Source organism: Zosterops lateralis, assembly GCF_965231275.1.
Source record: "Zosterops lateralis genome assembly, chromosome: 4".
In the NCBI taxonomy this organism is placed as follows: Eukaryota; Metazoa; Chordata; class Aves; order Passeriformes; family Zosteropidae; genus Zosterops; species Zosterops lateralis.
In genome coordinates, this window is record NC_139765.1 from 373,569 (window position 1) to 398,396 (window position 24,828).

General features: G+C 49.8%; 1 protein-coding gene across 2 annotated transcripts in view; it reads right to left on the reverse strand.

The window, feature by feature from the left end:
• Nucleotides 1-2,050: 2,050 nt before the first annotated feature.
• Nucleotides 2,051-24,828, reverse strand: part of LOC310908691 (sodium- and chloride-dependent GABA transporter 2) — a gene marked incomplete at its 5' end in the record, with an annotated part of 31,093 nt that continues 8,315 nt past the window's right edge. For both annotated transcript variants that reach the window (XM_083860018.1, XM_083860017.1), the window contains 11 exons: nucleotides 2,051-2,552; nucleotides 3,710-3,880; nucleotides 4,313-4,413; nucleotides 5,016-5,118; nucleotides 6,182-6,319; nucleotides 6,460-6,572; nucleotides 7,121-7,245; nucleotides 9,898-10,001; nucleotides 18,317-18,451; nucleotides 22,450-22,582; nucleotides 24,680-24,764. In XM_083860018.1, the coding sequence (XP_083716144.1) occupies nucleotides 2,433-2,552; nucleotides 3,710-3,880; nucleotides 4,313-4,413; nucleotides 5,016-5,118; nucleotides 6,182-6,319; nucleotides 6,460-6,572; nucleotides 7,121-7,245; nucleotides 9,898-10,001; nucleotides 18,317-18,451; nucleotides 22,450-22,582; nucleotides 24,680-24,764 (1,328 nt within the window). In that variant the 3' untranslated portion in view covers nucleotides 2,051-2,432. The remainder of the gene's footprint in view (nucleotides 2,553-3,709; nucleotides 3,881-4,312; nucleotides 4,414-5,015; nucleotides 5,119-6,181; nucleotides 6,320-6,459; nucleotides 6,573-7,120; nucleotides 7,246-9,897; nucleotides 10,002-18,316; nucleotides 18,452-22,449; nucleotides 22,583-24,679; nucleotides 24,765-24,828) is intronic.

Sequence of the window (24,828 nt, forward strand, 5' to 3'; positions counted from 1 at the left end):
ACAGAACACAACATGCAGCACACACAGAACAGACCATTGGGGATACAAGCATAATAATGTTTTTCTAATACAGTCCATCACCCCTTATCCCCATATCGTCAGCTTATTACCAAAACTAAATTGAATTCTAATTCTACAAACACATTTATTATATAGGCATATATGTATATAGAAACAATATACAGCTATATACAGACAATGGCAGTGACATTCAATAAAAAGTGATATTTACACATGGGTCTCACGTAACAATTAGATCTTTCTGTGTTATTTGCTATGTACAACTTGGTTCTTGAGGAAAGACAATTTTACGGACAGGTTTCTCTGTACTTGAGGTAGAATTGATTTAAACTGTCTTTTCTAACAAGCTTTTTACATGTACTACAGGGACTTTATTTTTATTTACTGTATGCAGGAGCTCAAACTGGGCAAGGCTTGTTCTATTGGTGGAACTTCAGGCGTTAACTAGGTGGCTTTTGCTAGATGCCATTTCAATTTTTGAAAGATCAATGCTTTTAAGGTGGTTTTTAATAGTTTATTGTACTTTTTTACTTTTTCAGCAGCTGGTGTATGGTAGGGGACACTTACTCAATGCTATGTTTTTTAGTGCAGGTGTTGAAATGAGTTTTATTGTCTGACTCAGTCTTCTCGGGGGTACTATGTTTTTTTAGCCTGAGGCACAGGGTCGGTCACCAGCTATTTTGTGGTGGCTTTTATTATTGTGAGTACATAGTGCATGTCTGGGGCAGTGTAATGTAATTAATTTGCCAGGCTTTTTTATACTTATATTTGGACCACTGACTACTACACTATAGGGGGTTTATTTGCTTGGCTTGTTTGATTGCAGTACGTGTGTTATATAGATAACTCGAGAAACACTGTTTATGGTGAGATCTAGTTTTGGGTTTTGTGCTCACTTACAGGTGGCATCTCTGCCTTGATGACTTGAGGCCTCATCAGCCTATTGACCTCAGAACAACTTCCCTTTTGCGTTGGCAATTTCACTTTATTTTTGACACTGGATTTATTGTTTCGGTGCCCTTTATTAGCTTTACTTTTGGGGACACAGGGATCTACATGGGGGACTTTTCTGGATGGTTTTTGTCCCGTTGTGAGGTCCCCGTTCCCTGAGGGACGCGGTGTCCCCACAGAGAAGCTCCCGGGGCAGAGGAAGGAATGAAGGCCGAGTCCGGGTGGCGCTGCCCTCAGCGGGCCCGGGCCCCTCCCGCCACCAAGGCTGAGGGCCTGGGGCCACCTTGTGGCTAATGGCGCGGATTGCGCTAATTCCCTTTAATTTGCTTTAATTCGCCTCGTCTTCTGCCCGCCCGCGTTAGCAGCAGAAGCCTTGGCCGGAGCGTGGTGCCCGGCCGTGTCCCCGTGTGCCTCAGGAAGCCCAGCGCCTGGGGCTGCTGGCTCGGCCCTGCCCGGCCCCGGCTCCCTCAGGGTTTCCTGGGATCCATCCAGCTCCCCGGGGTTATGTGTCCCCTGGCTGCCCTCCTCGGATGCTGGGGCTGCAGCGCTTAAAACACAAGCTCTTTGAGTTTTATTTCTTTTACCCAAACAGCCTGGAAACTGGGGGCCCTGTTTGTTGACATAACACGCGGGTTCCGTTTCCATAACTCAGCCCTTCTTCCATCCACAGGAAAACCCAAATGAGGGGCTCCAGAGCACCTGGAAGGGACTGCACAGGAAAAGACACGGACCTGCAGAGGCTCCCCCACTTGCAAGAAGAACACACAGATCCACATGCTCCTCTCAGACCCCAGAACAGCCCAGTGACTCAGCAGACAGATGACACTTTTTCCTGAGAGCAGTGGCTGCAGCAGAAGGTGGCATTGCACTCCTCACCAGGGTACCCCAGGCCTACCACCCACAGGAACCACTGTTCCCTGTTTTCCTTCCTTCCCTAAACAAGCTTCCTCTCCTCTGGCCACCTTCCTGTTATCACTGTGCCACTGTAATAGGGATCCAGACCCGGATGCCCAGCACAGCTCGGCTGACACACATCTCACCTAACACCAGGGGTACAAAAGAGACAGAGCAGATCTAGTCAGGAAAAACATAGATTTAATGGAATGGATGGAGAAGCTCTCAAAGTCCACAGTGGAGCCACAGCTCTGAGACTCTGACTCTTTATTCCAGGGTCAGTCCTTCCTTTCTGCCCACCAGAAGCCTGGGGATGCTCAGGAACACTGGTGCTTGATGTGCTCCTTCAGAGCTCTCTCCAGGGAGAGAATTAAGGTGCATTGCTAACTCCACACAGACCATCTCCATGGCAGCCTCTTCCTCAGCCCTTCAAATCTTCCAGAGAAGGGAGCTCAGCCCAGAAATCCCTCTCTCCTTGGCGAGTGCAGAATCCTTGCATTATCCAACAGGTGGCAAAGGCTGTATAGAAACCATCCTGGGGGGAGGGAGGGAGAGCCACACTGGTCCTAGCAATGAGATTCGATCTCTGTCAGCATCAGGAGGCCATCTCTGGTGGACGGAAGGGGCTGCTCTGTGCCTGGCCTGGGAGGCAAGTCCTCAAGTGGGCAGGTGAGTTGGCGGAACCTCTGGAAGGCAAAGACAGACACTAAACACAGGTGCAAGGACAAAAAGTGACCTGGGCCCTTGCCTACCAGTCATGGGTTTCATTCAGCCAGCCGGGCCCAGCTGCAGATCTGGTCCCTAAATGCCAGAGAGGTCCAGAATAAGGACAGTCAGTGCTTCAGGAACTGAGGGGATAAACTCATCTCCCAACAACTTGTCCCAAGGCAAGCACTGAGCACATGATATATCTAACACGGGGATAATGGAGGAGAGCTCTGTCCTCCATTTGCTCCAGGCCAGGGCTAGAAAACAGTCCAAAGGGAGGTTGGTGACCAAATACCTCCAGGTCATGCCATCCATCAGCACAGACTCTGTGCACATGGGATTGGCTTTAGCTGGGACAAGTTCATAAGGGGCTACTCTCATACCACATCATGCTGTGCAGCCTTGCCATGCCCCTGCAGCTGTTTCTACTGCTCCCTGTCTGTGCTGGATGCAGGGGTCAGGAGCCCATTGCTGTCACAACCCATTCTTGAACACTTGCAGGAGGCAGGGAATGAAAGGGATCCTGTGGGTTCAGGACTGTTTGTGAAACCTCACCCTGAAGTCATGAGCTGTGATAGGGATGGGATGCTCACCTGGAGCAAGGCATGGTTTTCTAGCTCCTTGTCCCTCCAGTGTATTGCTGGGCAACCAGCAATGCATCACTCTGGAAGCAGGACAGACCCAGAGCACTAAGGCTGACAGGAGCTCCAGATTCCCAGGGATTCTCTCCTTTCCAAATCTATGGCCTCAGCACAGACTGGTAAACTCAGCTGACCATAATGCTCAGGGGATCTGGAGATTCTCAGAGCAAGTCCTCAAGCCTCAGTTAAGGGCAGCATGGAGATCATCTTTATCCTCTCCATCTAAAGACCTTTCTCCTGGTGGTACTTGCCAAGAGACAGAAGAAATTAAAAAAGGGTACCCTGAGGCATGCAGCCTCATGATACAGCTTGGAGCAGCCCTCCAGCAAGGCAGAACTTTAAAAAACAGATCTGTTATAGCAATTAACTAATTTAATTCATTTATTCTGGGCTCCTTGCTAATCAACCCCCCAACACACAAATGATTCTGCTGCAGGGCTGGAGTTCAACGCAGAAGCACAGCCCATGCCCTGATCCTAGAGCACCAACCTCACCTCTCTGAGGGAGCCTTTGATGGTGGAGAGTTTGTAGACGATCCAGAGAGGGATGCACACCATGGAGGAGAGGGCCAGCAGCCAGCCCAGGGTGTCTCCCCACCATGGGTACACATACTTCTTGTTGTATGTCAGTGGGGTGTATTTGATCAAAGAAAACAGGAAGGTTGCCTGGCAAGGTGAAAGACACCGAGAAAAAAAGAGAAAAAAAATCAACACCGTGAGAAAAGAGAGGTCTACATAATGAGTACATGTCTGCACAGAGATTCATGATAAAAAGGAGCACCTAAAGGGCAGCAACAGAGGAGACATCTGTTAAACAGGGTTTGCTGGGACAGCCCCCATGGGCAACACTGCTCATGGCATCAAGGAGCTTGTCCCACCAGCAACCATCTCTGTCCCAGCTGAGCTTCTCCCTGTTGTTGAGCCCCACACTTGGCTCCCAAAGCTACAAGCACAAGTAACAAAAGGCACCCATAGTCCAGGCCACAAAACCTCCTATACATATGCACGTCCCTCTGTATATATGTAGGTGTCTGTATCTCAGAGGCACCCAGCTCTGCCCATCTCCTCCCCACAGCTCTTCCTCCTGTGTGTCCTCACCATGCACACCGCAGGGGTGATGAAGAGCCAGCAGTATTTGATGATGGGCCATGGCCGGTAGCCGATCATATCTTCAATGTTATCGTAGAAACGCTCAGCACCTGCAGGAGAGGGCAAGGACAGGATCCCTCACTGCCACCAGGGAAGGAGGACAGCAGGGTCTGCGTGTCCAGGGTCCTGCTTCAGCACTGTTTGGGTGCAATAGCCTCAGCATAGCCAACAATCAGAGTGTGGCCAGCTTTGGTCTTTGTCCTGGACTAACTTTCCTATCCCCCCAGAGCAGCTCAGTAGGTCAGCAGGGCCAGCCCCTCAGCATCCCCAAGGCCAGGACCTCAGCCCAGGTTTTACCCATACCTGGTGACCATCAAGACTGAGAAGGGGCTCTCAAAAATGTTTGAGTCTTAAGCCCTCTGAACACAGGTTGAGGAAAGATTTTTCAGACAGCTCCAATTCCCCAAGGAAGGAGGGTCTCAAAAGCAGGGGCACATAGGAACATGCAGGGGATATCTGCCAAGCAGATCCCCCAGGGTGTTCCTGTGAGGATGTCCCTGCCAGCTGAGTCCAGGGGCACCAAAGCAAAAGTTTAGATTCTGCCTTGCACTGCGAAGCAATTACCAAGTTGAGCTACTGACCAGCATTTTGAGAATGAACCAGACAAGACCGTGAGAGGCCAGAGCTGTGGACCCCCCTAGTTCATACTCACCATAGACCCAGGCGATGCAGAGAGTCTCAAAGATGGCCACAAAGAGCAGGCACATGCCACTGGCAGCATAGTAATCAAAGAGCTGGAAGACATACATCCCACCCTGGGAAGGCCCAAGTGGGCAGCAAGGTGAGAGAGAGGGGAGAGGAATCAGGCAAAGAGCTAGAGCCAGAGCAGGAAACAAACTCATTATCTTCCCCAGAGCTGGAGGCATCTCCCTCTCTGGGACAGGATTTTAGCCTACAGAAAAGGCACACCCCTTGTGCCCAAGGCTTGACAGAGACATGCAGCCAACCCTGCTGCTCTCAGGATCTCTGCAACCCTTCACTTCAATGCAGAGCAGCACAGCAGACTGCCAGAGATTGTGGGGATGTTTTAGGAGAAGACAAAACCTGGGCAGCTCTTGTATCTGGAAGTGAAGATGGAAACCTCCTTTAAGATACACAGTCAATCTGGTTGGCTTTAAAGTCCAAATTTGCAGAAGGAAATGACTGCATGCAGCCTGGCTGTTCCATGGCCCAGATCTGCAGAGCTGCCTAGAAGACAGGCCTGTGGGTAAGTCCAGGCACGATGTTGCACATACAACATCAGAGACAGCTTTTCCAAAAGTTATGCCCAAAACCAGAAAGTGCCAAGAGCATTCTGACACCATCAATCCACACACGCATATTGCTAGGCAGAGTTAAAAGTTTTCAACAAGAACAGTTTAGCTCCCAGGCAATTAATCACAAGGATAACACAGAGGATATCAGTATAATAGATAAGGGGTGCACTCAGGCCTGATGAGCTTCCTTATGGCAAGTGTTCCTGTAGCTCCATTCAGGAAGAAAGAGAAGGACAAGGGCACTCCCATTCCCATGTAACAGACTACAGCTGTAAAGGTTTGGTCTGTATCAAGATAAATTTATAACCAAAACACCGACTGTCCAGAGCTCCAGCTATCAGTCTTGCTGGAGACTTCTTCCAGAAGAAGTATCAGGACTGTGACTGGCACAAGGGGTAAGGGCTGGAAGGGAGAACATGAATGGCATGAGAAAAGCAGGGCAGCCTCCTGCAGGCCTGGGGCAGCAGGATGGGACTCAGCAGCAAGCTCTTGGCCCCAGGGAACACCTCACCACCCACCAGGTCCCGTCAAGCACCATGCAGGTGATCTGAGCCCAAAATACCTCTGTGAGCATCACCAAGCCAACCAGGTAGGAGAGGATGGAGACCAGCAGGATGAGGGTCTCCCGGCGGTTCTTCTTGCGGAAGATGGTGGGGTACATGTCCACAAGAGCTGTCACAAGACTCTCCACGCACACAAACTGCAAAAAGCAGAGATCCCACTTCTGTCAGCCCATCTGACCAGCTTCCCAGCCCCACTGGCTCCCCCTCAGCTCAAGCCTGTCCTGAAGAGACAGTGGCTTTTGTCTGGCAGGGAATCACTCTGCTCCCGCAGCTTTACCTGGCTGTCCAGTCCCAGCAAAACAACCATGAGGAAGAAGAAGCAGGCCCAGAGTGGGGAGAAGGGCAGCATGACCACAGCCCGAGGGTAGGCGATGAATGCCAGGCCAGGCCCTGCAGGGAGAAGGGCTTTCAGAGCAGTGGCACAGCAGCAGTACAGCACAGCTGGTTCAGACCTGCCTGGGGCAGCCACCCAGCCAAGGCACAGCTTGTGGCCATGCAGCCTCTCACTCCAGTAATACCCGTGCTGTGCATGGAGCTCAGGCTCTTAAAGGAGAAGCAGGAAGGGAGGTAAGGGGACTGGGCAACCTCTGGCTGCTTCACTGTTGCAAGGGCTGGGAGCCAGGGGAAGCCTCTGAGCCCAGGGAGCACAGCACAAGCCTGGGCATATGCCATGCAGTCACCTCAGCACCCTCCCCACAAAAGATAGCAGCTGCCTAGCCCCAGCCCTCACCCTTAGAGGCAGCTTTTATTAGGCTCAACCCACGGCTACTGCTTCTCAATCTGAATTCATGAGTGTGCATTCATTTGTACTCATTTCTCTCTGCTTTTTGGAGGCAGAGGGCAAGGGATGGGAAGCTGCAGCTGCAGGCATCCCCTGGTCACTGGGGACTCAAGTGGCAGCACCCCCACAGTCCCATCCCACCAGGGTCTCCACTCACCTGACTCGGCCACCTCGGCGATGGGCACACCCTGTTCCTGTGCCATGAAGCCCAGGATGGAGAAGATGGCAAAGCCAGCCACAAAGCTGGTGCCACTGTTGAGGAAGCACAAGGCCACACAGTCCCTGGGAGAAGGGGGCAAAGCATCAGCCAGGTATGACCCAGACCCCAGGGCAGCACCTGCTTTTCTACCCCAGCCACTGTGTCTCTCCTAATACACCTGCAGCTTCACTCAGCACCAGGAGCTGCAGAAAGATGCCCCGGGCTGGACAATACAGCAGGACTCCCCCAAGGGAAGCCTTGTCCAAGGACAGCATAAAGATGCATTGCTCACCTAAGCTCCTTGCTTGTAAGATAGTCTTCCTGCACATCTAAATGCCAGGGTTTTTTTCTTGGTTTTTTTTTTCCTCTCTCCCCCCGGTCCCTCCTGTAGCAGCATGTAACAGTTTGTTTTTGTCTGAGAAGGGTACATGTTTTTTTTCCTTAATAGATTTCTCAGAGCAGTTATAATCTTCTGGGTTCTCAGCACGACTTGGTATCTCCTGGTCTTTGCATTATGAGAAAAAGATAATCACAGCCATCCAATTTATTTTGTCTGATCTATTCCCTTTTGTCTCTGTTTCATCTCAGTCTCATCCATCAACACTTTAAACTGAACATCTCTTATCTATCCAATTCCTTTTCACGCTCGAGTCTCCCTAGTCCTCTTGTGACTGCAACCCTGGGGACAACAATAACATTTGCAGCATCATTCTGAGATATTCTGAACCAAACTGAATGCACCCCTTCTGGCATTTCATGGCCTGCTCTGACTTTATTAAATGCTACTCTGCAAATCCAGTGTGATCAGTCTTCAGTTATATAGCATTTTTGGGGCTTTGTGCTGCTGCTTGCATGTTAACTAGGTCAGATCCCCTGCATCATACAAATTCAAATTATTCCTTCCAAAGCACAGCTCTTTGCATTGTCAAGGACTGCAGAGTACTCAGCACCATTGCTTTTCCTTTGCATTTAGTTTCTAAGGCCCAGTGAATCTCCCAGCTGGAAAGGAAGGCCACACTCCACCAATCCCAGCTACCCAATGGGAAGCCCAGGCCAGAACCTCATTTCTCCAGTGGCTATAAAGTGCCTGCTCTCCACTCAAATTATATTCTCAGTAATTTGATACAAATTCTCACATGTTTCAAATAGTTCCTCGTCCTTCCTGGTGTTTGTCCCTCTTTCCCCTGGATGTATCCATGACAGGTCAAACCCTCCTTGGAAAGGCATGGGCTGGAAGGTGTTCTCCCATTATCTGGAAGGTGGGAAGGGGTGTCATGGTAGAGAGTAAAATGAAGTGATGGCCAGATCAGAGAGATATCTGCAGATTTACACCTGAAAGTGAGCCAGGGAGACCTGAAGAATTCCCTTGCTGTGACAGGAAACAAGAAATGGTCGATGCTGTTTGATGCCATCTTGGACCACTGCCATATGGACAATGATTTCTACTGCCCACATCCTTTTCCAGGTCACCACAGGTTACACCTGGCTGGTTATAACAAAGGGGGGCACCATACTGATGTCCCTCTCCCCTGCTAAAGCCTGGTTCTTTCTTCTTATCCAAACTAAGCCTGTAGAGCACAGGACTGACTCATGAAAACTGTGTCCATGCCTGGGAAAGGCTAGTCGAAGGTTTGACACCAAAATTATGACCAGTGTTCCTAGAAAAGCCAAACAGCATACAGGGCAACAGCACAGCACCATGTGCAGACAAAGGTCTCTCCCCTTTCTACAGCAACTCCCAGCTGCAGTTACAGAAGGTCTTTACAACCCTGTTGTTGAGCAGCCCCTATCATCATCTCCATGTTATATATTAGACTGCAGCTGCAAAGGGCTAATGTCCAAGGACATGTTGAAGCCCAGAAACAGATCCATTATCTCTTCTTTTCCTATGTTTTTTTTCTCTCAAAACTGCATGTGGGAGAAGGGACATGAAAAGAAACAGGCATCCTAGCCCAGCTGCTGTTGGAGAGGCAGCCCTGCAGCAGGAATGAACTCCTGAAGTGAAGAAAGCTGCCAAGCAAGGATCATGTAGCCAGTGGTGTGCCTGGACCTTTGATGGCAACAACCACAATTTTGAATTTAAAAGATGAAGGGAGAAGTCAGTGCCAGGAGCAACCCAATCAGCACAGAAAGTATGGGAAGAGAGGTGGCCTGTTCTCACACAAGCCTTTTAACCCTGGGGATGGACACACCTACAGCAAAATGAGTTTATTTTCACTGGACCACTTCAGCTCAGCAGCCTGATTCTATCTGGCAACCTGGTCCATTTCTGTTCCTGCAGTCCAGCATGCAATAAACAGAAGTCACATCTGCAGGCTCACATGTCGCCATAAATAGCACACGGGAACCCAGAGCACTAACAGCTGTGCCAGTCACTGGGTCCAAATGAACCACAGAAGGATAAATCACAAGGTGAAAGGGCTCCAGCTGAGAGCCATTAGATTTCACAGTTCTGCTTCCCCTGTGGCTGCTCCTGCACCCTTGTAATAAGGGAGGCTGCAGTGTGGGCTGGGGTCACAGAGCTAGTGAAGAGGATCTACCTTTGCAGAGTGTGGAAGAGGAGACAGACAACTCCCTTGGGTATAAAGAACAGAGAACAGGATTTGGGGAGAAAACACCTGGAAAGAGTTTTCCTATGCCTTGAGTAGAAACAGAAATCATGACACTTCCAAAGGCCAGCAGCCTCCGGCAGATCCCTGATGTTCAGAGAGAGAAAGGCTCGAGGCAGCAGTTACCTGTAGCAGTTGTTATGGTATTTGTTATAGCTGCCCAGGGCTGTCAGGCATCCCAGACAAATTGCATACGAAAAGAAGATTTGAGTGCCTGCATCCATCCAGACCTGCAAGGGAGATCAAACATAGGTGAGAAGACAAGGCCAGCACAGACACTGCACAGATGGGAAGAGGAAGAGCCCAAAGGCTGCTGTAAGCACCATAAAAGCCAGGGATCAGAAGGCCAGCAGGATTCTGCATTGAAACTTTCTAGAGGCAATGCCAGGAATTACAGTGCTCATTGAGGCACCCAGGGGGGCTAGGAGTGCCAAAGGGAAGGGATACATCGGGAGCCTCATCTGCCCAAGCCACATACAGCTCTTCATCACCACCTCTTTCTTTCTTTGACAAATCTGCAGCACCCTGTGACACACAAGAGCCTTCCAGCAAGAGGAGACCAGATGAACTCGTTCCATGAGAGCTGAAGGAGCCCTCTGCCACCAGAGGAAGGGTATTGATTTGGGCAAGCCCAGTCTCCCACTGGCCAGCACAGGTACACACAGCTTGTGGTGGTGGCCCGTCCTTCCAAGACCTAACATAAAGCCTCCAAAACTTTAAAAAAATTCGACTGGGGAGGAATACTGGAAATAAACAGAGTTGATTGCAAAAGACAGCTCCTAAAAGAACATACAAGAACACTGTTATTCCCATGAGACCCTTTGCTCTCACTGTCAATAACACATCCCAGGGCTCTAAGGCTGACATTTGTCAATGCCAAATTTCATCTGAAAGCCTAGCTGTGTGCAGTCACCAATTCAGCCACTGTCACTGCCTTCTGCAGACAACAGCAAAAGCAGGAACCAACAGTGAGGAATGAAGCAATGACAAAGATTATTAAATAAACCTCTCTTCTCTAAGATCTTTTTTTCCTAGGGGTTTTATAAAACAGAGATAAGACAATCATTTGACCATTGCTGAAGGGTAGCCACATTGTTGAAACAAAAGCAGAAATAAAGTATTGCTGGGACAACTTTATGAGAAAAGTCTCCATTGGACTACACTCAAGCCCTCAGATAAACACCAGCCTTGCCCTAGAGGCCCTCTGAGAAGAGCAGGAGCCAATGGAAAGCACCACAGTACTTTCCACAGGTTTTGATGACTTCAAATCACACCTGTATCTGTCAGCCAAGACCTCATGTCCTCTGGCAATGGTCAGCTTGGCAGCATCCACCCAAGCACCCCTGTTGCTCAGGCCACCCTTACCTTACAGAGTTCTGCCTTTCTTCTTTCGTACTGGCCAATCATGTGGTGAGAGGTTTTGTTTTATATTTATTTCTTCTTCCTGGGCTGATGGGCCTCATGAAGGCATATTACAATCCCATTAACAGCCATTTTCCCAGAAGAAATTCTGGATTCAGCTCAAGGCACAGATGCACAGAATAAATCCTCTCCTCACACTGCTGCAAACCCCAGCAGGGAGAGAAGGCAAAGTGCTGCTAGGGCCAGGTTTGGTAAAACTGACTGTTCTGCAAACCACTTGTCTAACATTCAACTCCTCAAACAAACCCTGGACTCTGGGTTTCATATCAAATGGAGCGAGATCAAATCTCCGATTTGTAGAATAGGAAGGGACAGGTGATGAGATGGGACTGGAACAAATAATTTGAGGCACTGGGAAGTGAAAAAAGTAACTGACCTCAGTTTATTTTACTCTTTTTGGAGATGAATGGGAAGATGAGTTTAGAGAGCCAGGTATTCATTTTTTCAGTTCAAAAATATTAGAAAAAAGTTCAAAGCTCTTTTTAAAATTTATTCCTAAAGCATCAGTGTGCTCGTGGGCAGTAAGGGCACAGCTTTCATTTTGCAGCTACATTTTAGGCACAGCAAGGCACTAAGGTGAGCTGGACCAGCAGACACCTTTACATCAATAATTTAAACATCTTTGCACAGACTGGGATCAATGCTTTGTTAGGTTTGCTTTTTTTTTTGCTGCTTGCTTTTTATTTTGCTGTTCATTGTTAGAGCTCTTGTTTTCCATCAAATTTGAGCTCAAAACACACCCTCTCATGGGGTTTGTAGCTCTTGTAGCTTAATTTGTCAAGATAACAAGACTTTTGCCATTAAACTGCCTACCCCATGCTTGCCATAACATCAGACTCAGTTGATGCTTTTGAACCAGATTTAACAGTTGTCAGAAACCTCAAGGATATCAACTACCTGTGGACTGCACAACAGTTAGGGGATGGGAAAAGGACAGGCACTCAGGGTCCCCACTGAGCAGAAAGCTTCAGGGAAGAAGAGTCAACCAGTGTTAAATATCACACAAATCACACAAGCACAGGAGAAACACCCCTCAGGCAGGAACAGAACTGGTGCTTCACCAGCCATAGTGGAAGCCAAATACCAAGAGGCCAAGCTTCATTAGCTCTGTGGCTTATGACGTGACTCATTTCTAAAATCCAGGGATAACCCTGACTGTGTAGCAGAGACCAGCATGGGTCTGTGGGCTCCTCACTTCACTGCCTGCTCTTCCCAGTCTCACACCTGTGGGGTGCACACCTGGCTGTGTGGGTGTCCAGCCCCAAAGGGATATCTTTAGGGAATACAGGACCTGCCTTAGCATATGCTCCCGTTTGAAGCAAGGCAGCCTGTGGCTGAACCTGTAAATAAAGCTAAGCTTGACTTGCAGAGCTTATGATCCTACTTAGCATGACTGTGAGCACCAGCTCAGGCTGCCTGCACATTATTTCATGCATTACAAGGTTACTGCAGCTCTTGGGCCAAAGACAAGAGACATCTACAACCTTCCCAGTTTCCTTGCAACTCCCAAATTGCTTGGGGGTCAGACTGCCACAGAACTGATGCCATGAGTGCTCCTGACCCACTGGTGACGGGGTCAAACAGCAGCAGCAAGTCCCAGGACCGTGGGGTCACTGGGAGGGGAAGGGGTCCAGCCTCCTCCAGCCTCTCACCACAGCCCCACTGGGCTCATGGGGCTACACAGACCACTCACAGCAAACAGCAGCTCAAACCTTTCCTCCCCAGCCTGCTGCCTGTGCTCATTTCTCTCCCTGTAGTGACTCAGGGAAATGGTTTTTATCAGCTGTTCCCAGAGCACTTTGACTAAAAGGCCTTGCAGGGTCAGGCAGGACTCTCTTTCCATTGCAGATAAAAGCAGTGGAAAGAGAGCATACTGCTGTTCTCTGGCCACTGCTCCCAAAGAGACTGGTAAAGTTTATCCTGTTCAGATTTTGCTGGTATATTGGCAGCATGGGTATTTTGATTTAATTAATGTCAGCATTTTTCTAAGCCATCCATTTATTTAATTCATAATTCAATTTCTTTGAACATGTTGTTTGCTCCAGTTTGCAATAGCCTCCTGCTCTGTTTTTAGCCGAAACCTTTACACCTGAGCTGCAGTTATCCAAGATGGTCATGGCCATTCCTTCGTCCCTTAATTTTCTCAGCAATATTCACTTTATTACATGTACTGGAATTTAACAGCTCCCAGTACTGAAACAGATCCTTTCTTAGGAAGTTCTCAAAGCACTCACAAATAACAGAAAGGCCACTTTTGAGCAAAATGTTATTGAACCCCAGTGGATGCCATACATCAAATACAGGTGGCATGCTGAGAAGCACTGAACTGTCCCCATCAGCAAGCAGAGACAGAACAGCACGGAGTGGGTGCCTGCTGTGTGGAGGGTCACGCTTGGTGTAATGCACAGCACAGAGCACAAACCACTCAAGTCTTGAGCTACAGTTCAAGCAGCATTTCTGTTGCTCACAACATCACGGCTCAGGAGTCAGCCTGTGGCACTGGCACTCCCCACCAGCCACCCACTGCCCCACACAAACACATCCCTGCCTTAGAAGGGGAGATGGTGACTGCTCAGGTTTTACTGCAAGATTCCCAGGGCACGATTTCCAGATGATGGATGCTCCCCTTCACTCAGGGCTGGCTCACAAACCCCAGCCCACGTCCCAGAGAGCTGCAGAGCACAGAGCTGAGGCCCTGCTGCACAGCCCAGGGCAAGGCTTCCCCCATCCCCATTCATCCCAGCAGAGGGGAGACCGGGAATGGGTCACTGACGTTTGTAAAGTGTTCCTGTTCTGTCTGCCCAGCCAACACACGGCCAAGCATCGTGTTCCCAATCCTGAGCCCCGTCTGTTTGGAAAATACTCCTCGGGAGTGAGGAACAGGGCTTTGTTCCCCAGTTCACCTCCCTGTGCCAGCACTGAGGGCCCCCGCAGTGCCCCGCCTGAAAACGCTGACCTCATGTTATGTATGGCCACACCTCAGGACACCTGGGGACCTGGAGGGACACTTTGCACCCAGGAGGGCCCTCCCACCGCCGGGGTGACTTTAAACACCACAGGAAAACAAACACATTTCTGATGGGTCCCAGGGAACGCCGCTGGCCGCCCCGGAGGTGCAAAGGGGCGAGCGGCCCTCCCAGGGCCCCTCCTTGCCAGCTTTATGGTCCTCCCACCCCCTCTGCACACAGACAGACAGACAGACAGACAGACAGCTTCACTCCTCCCTGCTCTGTCAGCGCTGAGCTCAGGCTCAGCGGGGCTGCGAACAGGGCACGGGACGGGAGGCAAGGAAGCCGCCAAAGGTAAATACAGCTGTGCCCAAATACAGCTGTGCCCAAATACAGCCGTGCCCGGCCGCGGGGATGCGCTGCTGCAGCCGGGCGGGGCGGGATCCCAGTCCCCAGCCCCTCGGGCTCCCTGGGGGAGCAGAGCAGCGCATCCTCCCTGCCTGGTGCCCTGTGCCTGCAGCCCGGTGCCCGGTGCCCGCCCTCTGTCCCCTCGGAGCGAGAACAGTGCCCGGGATCGCAGCCCGGTCCAGCCTTGGGGAGCGCGATGGGGACACGGGACAGCCGGGGAGCCCACGGGCACAGCCACAGAGCCCACGGGCACGGCCAGAGAGCCCACGGGCACGGCCAGAGCCCACGGGCATGGTCAGAGAGCCCACGGGCATGGCCAGAGAGCCCACGGGCATGGCCAGAGAGCCCACGGACATGGTCAGAGCTCCTCCGCACCGCCCCGAAACAAACACCGCCTGCAGCAGGGGAACAGCTCTGCAAACCCAGCACGCTGCCCCGAGGCAAAGGCGTGCTGGGAAAACAATAAATACGGGGAACAAATAATATTTAGGCGGCCTGTGGTGGCCCTCCCCTCTCCCAGGGAAGCAGCGGCGGGAAGGGCCTGGATTTGGGGCTCTGAGCCCTTCCCAGCGGGGTACAGGGGCACACGGTTAACCCAGCGGGTCACAGCCCTGCAAGAGACACACATCTCTCATCCTTCCCTGTGGTGGCTGGAGGGGCTCATCCCCTGCTCAGCACTGACTGTAAGAGCTGCCCTGGTCCAAACCATGACCTCAGTGTTCTCCCTCTGCAGCCACAGACTCCCCCAAAAACCTGGGGGCATCCCTTGCCTTCCCTCTCTGTCCTGTCTGTTGGGAATGAAGAGCCACGAGGGGAATATGCAGGGGCAAACACTCAAAAAACCAGTCTCCAGGGAAATCGGTGAAAGAAAAGGACAGGGATGTAGGGAAGGATATTCAGAAAGAAATGCACAACTCTGCTGACCATTGGCACCTCCAGTGCTTCCCTGTGTATCCCATTTCTGGGATACAGCCCCCAAATTCAGGGGCCTCCAGCACATCTGGGATGGGTGGAAAGCAGCTTGTAACAGAAGCATCTTTCTTTATATGAAGACTGGATAAAGTACAAGCAAATACAGCATGGTGGGTGTTTTCTGGAAAATTCAAGAGGAAAATAAGAGTGGGAGGCTTTGAGAAACATTTGCTGCTTTTCCAGAGAGACAGAAACTGAGCAGCCTCTGAGCACAACTCCTTCTCCATTCTCACTCATTAAACCTAAAGAAATTTAGCTAAGAGACTTGATACCAGAGTGAAAGGAGACTATTGCATTTCTTCTCTTTAAAGCAAACCCAAACACACAAGACTGCCTTTTCTGCATCAAGCCCATCCATCCCCTCTTTGTACCTGTCTATCTAAACAGTGACTGGCAGTGATATGAAACCTTCCATCAACAGAAACCCTGACAGCACCTGAAAAAAGCTCTTTTAATGACAAATTTTACCCACTTTAATCTTAGTTCTACTCTGAAATCCTCTTATTTCATCTTCTCAGTGGTGGATCCCACTATGCATCCCTCTCCTTAATCACATTCATAAATTTCCAGAATTTCCTGCTCAATAAAACAGTTGATAAAACTGATAAATGCAAAGGGCGGAGTGATTGAAAAATTAGCTATGAGCTGGTTTTTTTTGAAATTTTTTTTTTTTTAGGGGGGGACATACAGTTCAATATAAATGATCTCTTTGGTAGTTTTGCTGTTACCTGCTCATATTTGGGCATAACTGGTCTTCATTATTCAACACTTTGGTTTGGCAGTTCTCTGTATGGTCTGATCTACCTATCAAATGCAATTCATTTACCATTTTAATTACAGGCATTTCACAGATTGAGGAAAGGAAGATGCAGGAAGATCTAGGGCACTGTAGACTTCACAACCAGGAGAGCTCATCATCAATCAGCTCGACTGAGCTCTCATAGACAGGATTTCCCAGCTCTGTCCAAGGTCACTTGGCAGGTGAAAAGCAATGATTTCCACACACCAGCCTGATATTCTGACATTTAATCACATCTCAGCTGTTGCTGCTCCCCTGGTAGAATCTGATAAATAATTCATCCCCTCTTCTCACCTAGTTTTTCATATACTTTAGAAGAGCTTTGATTTTGTCCCTTTGCATATTGTTTGCCCTTTGTTTAAACCTCCCCTTGAGATGCCTTCTCATAAGGCTCAGATTGGAGAGGTTATTTTAATTTTTTTTATTACTTTTCAGAATCCCTTCCCAAGGACTAAAGAATCTTCCATTTTTCCAGGCAGTGCAGGATTGCTGGTAAGCAATTACAGCTCACTGTCCTTTGAGTACAAATTAGTTATTATCAACTTGATCCCCATGGGCTGGCAGGACTCTCACCACAGTCCCTGCACAGAGACAGAGGAGCACAGCCACACACATGTGGGGCTTGGGACACTGACCCTTCCCTCTCTGATGGGAAGACACAAGAGAAGACTCCAGCCCTGCTACACAGTTCAGTAGGATGGCTAAAACGTGCTAGAGGAATGCAATCATTGCTGCCAAATCCTGCTTTTCTCCATCAGAAGCAAAGCATTCATCAGGGAAAGTGGAGTGGGCAGGGAGAAGCAAGTTTTCCTCCCTTAGTTCAGCAGAGTTTCCTCCCCTGGTTCAGAGCCATCCTCTTACTTTGAAGGGTTACTCTGCCTTCCCACCAGCATTATCCAGGCTGGAAGGAAACCCTGCTCCTAAAGCACAGGCTGCAACTCAAAAAGGTTTGCTAGGACACACCTAATGAAGGCACAGCTAGGACCAACCATGCCACACCTGAGGTGGCTTAGTTCAGTGCCCTGGGCAGCACAGCCACGGTAACAACAGGACTTTTCATGGGAGAAGGAGAGCACCATTCAAAAATATTATTTCATTTCAGAAGCCTCTTGCACCTCATCAGTGCAAAGGGAGACACGATGACAGCAAACACAGACCTGTCCTCACGCCCTTCCTGCAGCTCCATGCTGAGGGAGCAGCTGTCCTCCCCTCCTCCTGCCATACAGCACCAGCACTTACCTTCCCCTTCACAGCATCAATAACCCAGGCAGCTCTGGGGCCAGACCAGAATGAGTTAATGGGGTTACCAAGGGTTTTGCTGGCCTATTTTCCAGGCAGGCACCCTTTAATCTCCTTTGGAAACACCTTCACACAAAGGCTGGTACAGCAGCTCAGCTGGAGCCAGGATTTAACGTGGAAGAACTTGTCCCAAAGAGATTAAAAGCAGCAGTCAGGCAGTGACCCTCCTGTCAAACAGGCAGGAATTTCTCACCAGGGATGGGAAGGAGAGGAAGGCAGCCAGGTCCCAGGCACTGCTGCTAGAGCATGCCATGGCTCCCACCATCCATGCACCTGGCATGCTTCCCAAGGAAGATGGAGCAACTATGCCAGGAGCAGGGCTCACCCCCACAAGGTGCTGGCACGGTGCAAAGTGGCACCCCAAGCACTGTCTGGTTGCACAGCAGAGGAGCCTCCGCAGGAAACAGGAGGGAGAGCTTGCACCACTCATGATAAAGGATTAAATCCCCACTGCCCATACCCCTGAGCAATTCAGACAGGAAAATATGGCAACAGCACTGGAGGACAAGACAGCAGGGACTACCAGAAAACATACCAATATCACAGCTCTGCCTTATGGCCACAGAGGGGGAAAAGAGGGGTCAGAAAGTGGAAATTGGAAGAAAGAGAGTAGGAAAACAAAAAGGAGAGAGTGAAGGCTGGCAGAGGAATCCATGCAAGCACAGCTGAGCCATTCATTCCCCCACCTCCACCTTACCTGAGGGTCCCCAAGGCGACTGATGTCTGGATAAAGGTAAAAGAGGATTCCCTGGAATGCCCCAGGCAAGGAGACTCCTCTGATCAGCAGCACAATCAGCATGACGTATGGGAACGTGGCAGTGAAATAAACCACCTGGGAGGAGCAGGAAGGGACCAGTGTGAGAGAGCAGCACGGGCCAGAGCACACAGTGCCAGCCAGGAGCACAGCACTGACCCCCAGGCTGGGAGAGGTGGGCAGGGGTCAGGTCAGGCTGCTGTGCTGAGCACCCTGCTGTCTCCTGCAGCAGAAAGAAAGGCATTTTCAAATGCACTCAGGAAACTTATGACATGCCATTGCATGTCTGGAGCCAGAGGAAACCCTTCTAGTCCTAGGAGACATCCAGACCTGAGCCAGGCTGTCAGCAGGTGGGAGTCAGAGTGGGTCTACTGAAGCCAGTGGTGTAATATCTACATGCATCAGAGAAGGAGCTGTCTCCATATCCATTTTCACATCCCTACTCCAAACAGAGTCTGAGTGATGTACAGACAGTCTCTTCTCCATGGCATTTAGTGGCAAGGGTGAAGGGATGTGCAGGTAATGCCCTGGAACATGATTGCCACTGAAGAACCACCAGGGACAGTGCTGGGGGTCCCCAGCTCAGGGGAATGGCAAAGGGGTTGTGCCCAGCCCTTCTCACTGCAGTGACTCACAGCTGCTGCCTCTGAGTGACCCCAGTTCAATCACCCACCGTGGGCATTTCAGGCACAGCAGGGCTGCACACCTTGGAATTGCCAAACCCAAATTCCAGACCCAAACAGGACCTGGAACACGTGTCCTCTTGCTTTTTCTGCCACTAGCCCCATGAGCATTGCCAACACACTCAGGTAAGGTTAAAATCCTTCTCTAGCAAAGGAGCTACATCCCTTGGGGGAGTGCTGGAAACCAGTATCAGCTAATCCTTTCAGGGACTTCACCTCTAGTAAATGTGACACTCAGTCTGGGGACTACCAGGGTACTCTCAGGACTGTTCAGGCTAATTGCTGTAGCATGTCACAATGACACCACACTGCAGCCTGTTTCCCACACAAACTGATATCAAGAGCTCATGCAACCTCAACAATTCAAGTAATGTGATTAATCCTTTTTGCATTGCTTCCACACCTTAAAGAGTTATTGACCACCTTGAGAAGAGGTTGTTCATTATCATGCTAGGCCAAAAAAAGAAATGTTGCTTCTTCAGGTTTTTCCTGTGTGGACGTGCTGAGTGAGGACTTGCATCAGCATGCTTCACCTGAACACTACCCTACAGCTCTTTTCTCAGCTCTGGCACTTGTGCTCTGGAGAGCTCATCTCTGGGGAAACTGCAAAATGTAATGATGTGAAGTGACCCGTTTCTCACACCTGCCCATCCATCCAGAATAAGTTGTTTAAAATCCACCTAAACCCCACCATCTCTCAGTGGGAGTCACAGGCTGTGACTCATCTTTGGTGGTTTCTGCATTAGGGGATATCCTACTGAGAACAAGTATATGATTTCCCTGGACAGAATGACCGCTTCTGCTCTGCCCCTGGGTAATCTTCATTATCTCAGTAGTGATTGAAAAAGAGATTTTGTTTTCTGGATCCACTCTGATAAACTCCATCTGAACAAAACAATGTCCAAAGCACCTGATTCTGTGAGTCCTCCCCCAAGTCAGGACACACAGTGTCCTCCAGTGATTCAGTTTTGTATCACAGGACAGGATTTGAAAGATATCCCATCCTTGAAAACACCCAATACTAGACTATCATCTCTATCTGCAGCTCCAGGTCTTCTATGCATTTCATGTGCCCTGCTCTATGTATCTCAGCAGTCATGGATAACACTGACACAGAGATCAGTGAAAAACACCTCCTTGCCGAGGCTCTGGATTGCCTGAGATGTCTGGAGCAGGTTCATCCCTCTGAATCTGCATCCTGAACACTGAACCAAGGATAGGATCCTTCAGCACAAGTAAATGCCATCATTCCCCATAGGCCCAGATTTTCAAGGAGCCTCTGATTTAGAGCTGCACAGTGACAGTAAATCAAATCTGCAGGTCCTGCAAGTTTAACCATCATCACTGTATTTACCACACAACCAAAGTCTTCCTTCAGGAAATAACAGGATGCAAGTCTAAGATTTCTCAGCCCATGAAAGCAAGATTAAAAACAAAGATCATGAAAACAACTCATTGTCTTTAGAACCTTAGTGCATGTTCTTCCAGGATGCCAGGTTCCACATTCTTGGCTTAATCTCTAAATAACATCAGTTTTAGGAGCTCAGGGTACAAACTGGTACTTGTCTGGCATATGATTTGGATTCACATTTTGATAACATCCTACATGCTTTACAGCCTGTGTGCATTAGTGTGATAAGCTTTTCCCCACACAGTCACTCACACCTCCACCGAGACCAGAGGACTCAATTTGGAGAAGGTTTTGCTGGATTAAGATTGCCAAGCTTCTATCTAACAACAGGAACATCTGGATCCAATGAGATATTACTCAGTGCTTGGCTCAGACCCAATCTTTTTTATTTTTTGGGCATTGTTAGGACTAACTACATCACTAGGAACCTTGCCGGGATCAGTGTGATGTTCTGTCACATGCTGGTCAACAACACCCAGGGTTTTATTTGAATCTGATCCACACGCCTCGGCCAAGTGGTTCCATCTGTGACAACCTCCTGCCTGGGGGAGCACTCCTGGGGTCAGGCAGCCCCTGTGCTGGAGGATGAGAACCACTGCTGATCTGACATGGGTGATTTCAGCTCAGGGTGTTTGACCCTCCACAGGCAAATCCTCAAAATTCAGGAATATTTCTTTCCCAGTGGGAAGAAAGTTGTTGTATTCTCACAGCCATCATTTTAGTCAGATTATGAAATACGTGGAGGGCTGATAAACCTATGGACACTGTTGCTTCACTGAAAGAAGGTTTCTGTTTTCAAGATCTCATCATCACTAGTACTTTTTGCTAAAAATCACTTGCATTTGACTGAGAAGTTGTATCTAAAATGGATGGAATTTGTTCTCAGGACTTCCCACACTATGTTTGCTGTATCTTAATATACATTTGCTGTTATTAGACCGCCTCTGTTTTCTTGTACCAGGCCACCACAGCAAGCAGTTGCTCTTTTCTTCTAATTTTACTCTATGGAAACCAGAAAATACCATCCCTGCAAGCTTCTTGATTTCCCTGACATGTTCCATAATCCCAGACCATTCTGGAAGGAAGAGAAACTGCTAACATCTATGCCATCAACTTGATGGAAACAGGTGCAGCTAAAATTTACACCCCATCACACACGATGGCTCGTTCAAGACAGGCAAAGGCACCATTTAGAAAACACACTAAACCTTTTCATTTCCATCTGCTCTTGCTGGCTCCAGACAAAGCTGGCTGGGAATGGGGTCAGGAGGCGGTAGCAGAAACTAAGTAATGGGGTCAGTGCAAATGAGAGTGGCACTCTCTGTAACAGACAGCGTGGAGTGGAGCTGGACAGTCACACCAGCTCTTCCCAAAAACACTCAAAGAAATAACTCTGTGGTGACTAGTATGGGGAAAGAAAAAGGAGACCTTTATTGCTGGAGAACACGAGCAACTGTGGGGAGAGCTGGGACAAACAAAAAGCATAAAAAGACAACTCCTATGGTGCTGAGGCAGAGGGGGCTTTGTGGGCGTCACAGTTACCTTTGTTTATATCTAACGAATTTGAAGCTTTTCCAGCTGCACTTTCCAGCAGAGGCAAAAACATGCTGCTTGCTCACGCTGTGCTGGGAAGGAAGGGAACATGCAATCACCCCATACAGAGAAAAACTGCAGGGTCTCCTGAGCCTGTGGATGGAGAGGGACTAGATGGGGATATACAGCTTGGAAGTTATTGCTCTGAGATGCCTCAGTGCTCCCATCCTTTGCTGCCCAAAACCACAGAGCCTGGCTCACACTCCTGTCCTGGCTCACACTCCTGTCCTGGCTCACACTCCTGCTGCACACTGAGCCCTACAAGCTCCCACCAGCTTATGCAGACAGCAGCTCCCAGGGGACGTCAAGGACCTCTCTGAGCCTATAAAAGGTGAGCAGAACCAGTGCTGGGACCAAGGGAAGAGGCCTGACCTGAACCAGGGACTCACCTTGCCCGTGGACTTGACCCCTTTCCAGATGCAGAAGTAGCAGATGATCCAGGCCAGCAGCAGACACAGAGCCAGCTCCCAGCGGAGCCCCCCCAGGTGCTGGATGCCATCAGAAATCTTCAGCACTCTCCTCCTGCGTGGGGGGAAGCAAAGGAACACGCAAGGGTCACTGATGCTGCCCACCAGTGTTCCCAACACCCTGCTGGTTCTCTCCTCCTCAGTGCCTGATGGCTCTGGGGAGAAAAGCTGTCTTACTGACAAGGTTCAGGTCTGAGCTGAAAGCCTGGAGGAGTTAAGCAGTGCTCTTCTCTGGAAAATACTGCCAGCCGGGCAGGTCACACATGGACACACAGAGTTCACCTACATTTCTGACATGCTCCAGTCCTCACAGTGAGGGATACACTGCAGTTACCATGCAGAATCCATCAGGACCACCCAAGGAGAAATGCTGTCCAACCCCTTCTCCATAGCACACTTCCCTCCTTTGAGGCAGCCACATAATTGACCTCAGGATGTAGAGCGGCACAGCATCCTGTTCTGTGACTAAGACCCAACCAAGGCCACCATAATCCCCACTGCACAGTCAAAAGAGGCCACTTAGACCATCTTCTTGCAGCCAGTGTGGAGATAAAATCCTGAGCTACATGATACAAATGAGGTCAGATAATAGCAGCCTTTCCATCTCATGTGTATGTCAAATCTTCCTGACACTTACAAAAGTGAGGACTCATCCTCCTCCCTCTCCTACACCACACAGCTGAACCCAAATGTGAAACCCCAGGGTTCAGTCCCAGAAACCCAAGCCTGAGACAGGCAGAGAGGGACTTGAACAACACTGGAGCCCAGCCTGTTGCAAAAGACAGCAATTATCCCAAAATAAAGGTGCTGCTGGAGAGCCCCTGTCTAAGGCACACTGCTGCCCTCCTTGCCCCGCAGCCTTGCAGGGACTGAGGGGGTGAGAGAGGGGTTGGAAAAATCACACTGCTCTCTCCAATACGCTTTGTCATGTTGCTTTTTGCCTCCTTCTAAGGACGTGGACTCTACCCAGTGCAAAGGGTGCCACTGGACTGGAACTAACTGGGTGAAGCCAGAAGAGACCTGTGGAGTGTGCCATCAGCCCAGTGGCAGGTCAGAGCTCCTCAAAGAAATGCTGGCCTCCTACCTCCCTGCCCAGGGAGGGCAGGAACAGATGCTGCATCAGAAGCAATGGACAGTGGAAATTTCCAATCCCATGCTGTTTATTCCCCAGTAACACAGGGATGGTCACAGCAGTGATAGAAACAACAACTTTTCCAGGGTTCAGCCACAGGAAAAGCAGTCTGAGGCCACCATCTAATCACTTGTGAGCAACAGGCAGAGGGAGAGCACAGGCTCAGGGAGCACACAGGAGACTTAAAGAAAACTTAAAAACTTTGGAGTTTAAAAGCAGTATCCTTGTGCTGAGCTGAGGAAGCCCTGGGGGTGCTGTGTGTGTGCTCCATCCATCCCCGAGGGGAGGTGAGGACAGAGCCCTCCATCCCTCCAAACACACAAGGGAAATGCACGGGGGCAGCAGGGGGGTTCCCTGCAGGTGTCCAGCCAGGGCTCAGTGCTTAACTCGGCCTGCTGAGGATCATCAGAGATCCTGAGCCAACAGAGCTGTGCCTTTGTGACAGATATGAAGCTACTCTGTACCCCAGGGTAACTAACACAAGGGGAGAGAACAATGGACATAAGGGACCAAATTTCAGTGTAAAGTTTTCTGACCCCAGCACTTTGTTTCCATTTTGGTGAGTTTCTCTCCTCAGCATAACTTGAATATTAGCTGCCCTATGGTGAAAACGTCACTTTTTCTATTTTTTGAGCTAAGAACAGTGCACATACAGAAGTCACCACTCACCATGCCAGGGCCTCCTGGGAACATGCTGGTATCACACAGCAGCATGGATTCAAAGGAAAGAGGTCAGTCAGACCAAAAAGGCCAAAAGGTCCAGAGGAACAGGGACAAAGCATGACAGAAGGACACAATCAGGTGGCTCTGAGGCATCCCAGCACAGCCCCAGAGCAGCACCGTGGGCACAGTGAAGTTAACCCTGACTGGCAGGGCTGCCCCTGAGAGCCTTCACTCTGACCTGCCCAGCTTCCCCCTTTGTGTCCTCTTCTGGCAAGGGTGGGTTAACACATGTGCTACTGCAGTTCATCCCTTGCCCAGGGGAGTTCTGTCTGAGAGGGAAGGGTGTCCCTCACTTACTCCCAGAACTCGATGACCGGGGACGTGGCGTTTTCACTGGTCACGTTGAGTGTGGAATTCGCCTTCTGGAGCTCCAGGCAGTTCCCTGTGGGAAAGGCAGGGACAGGAGAACTGTAAGCAGCAGTGTTCGGAGTACCAGAGGATCTGAA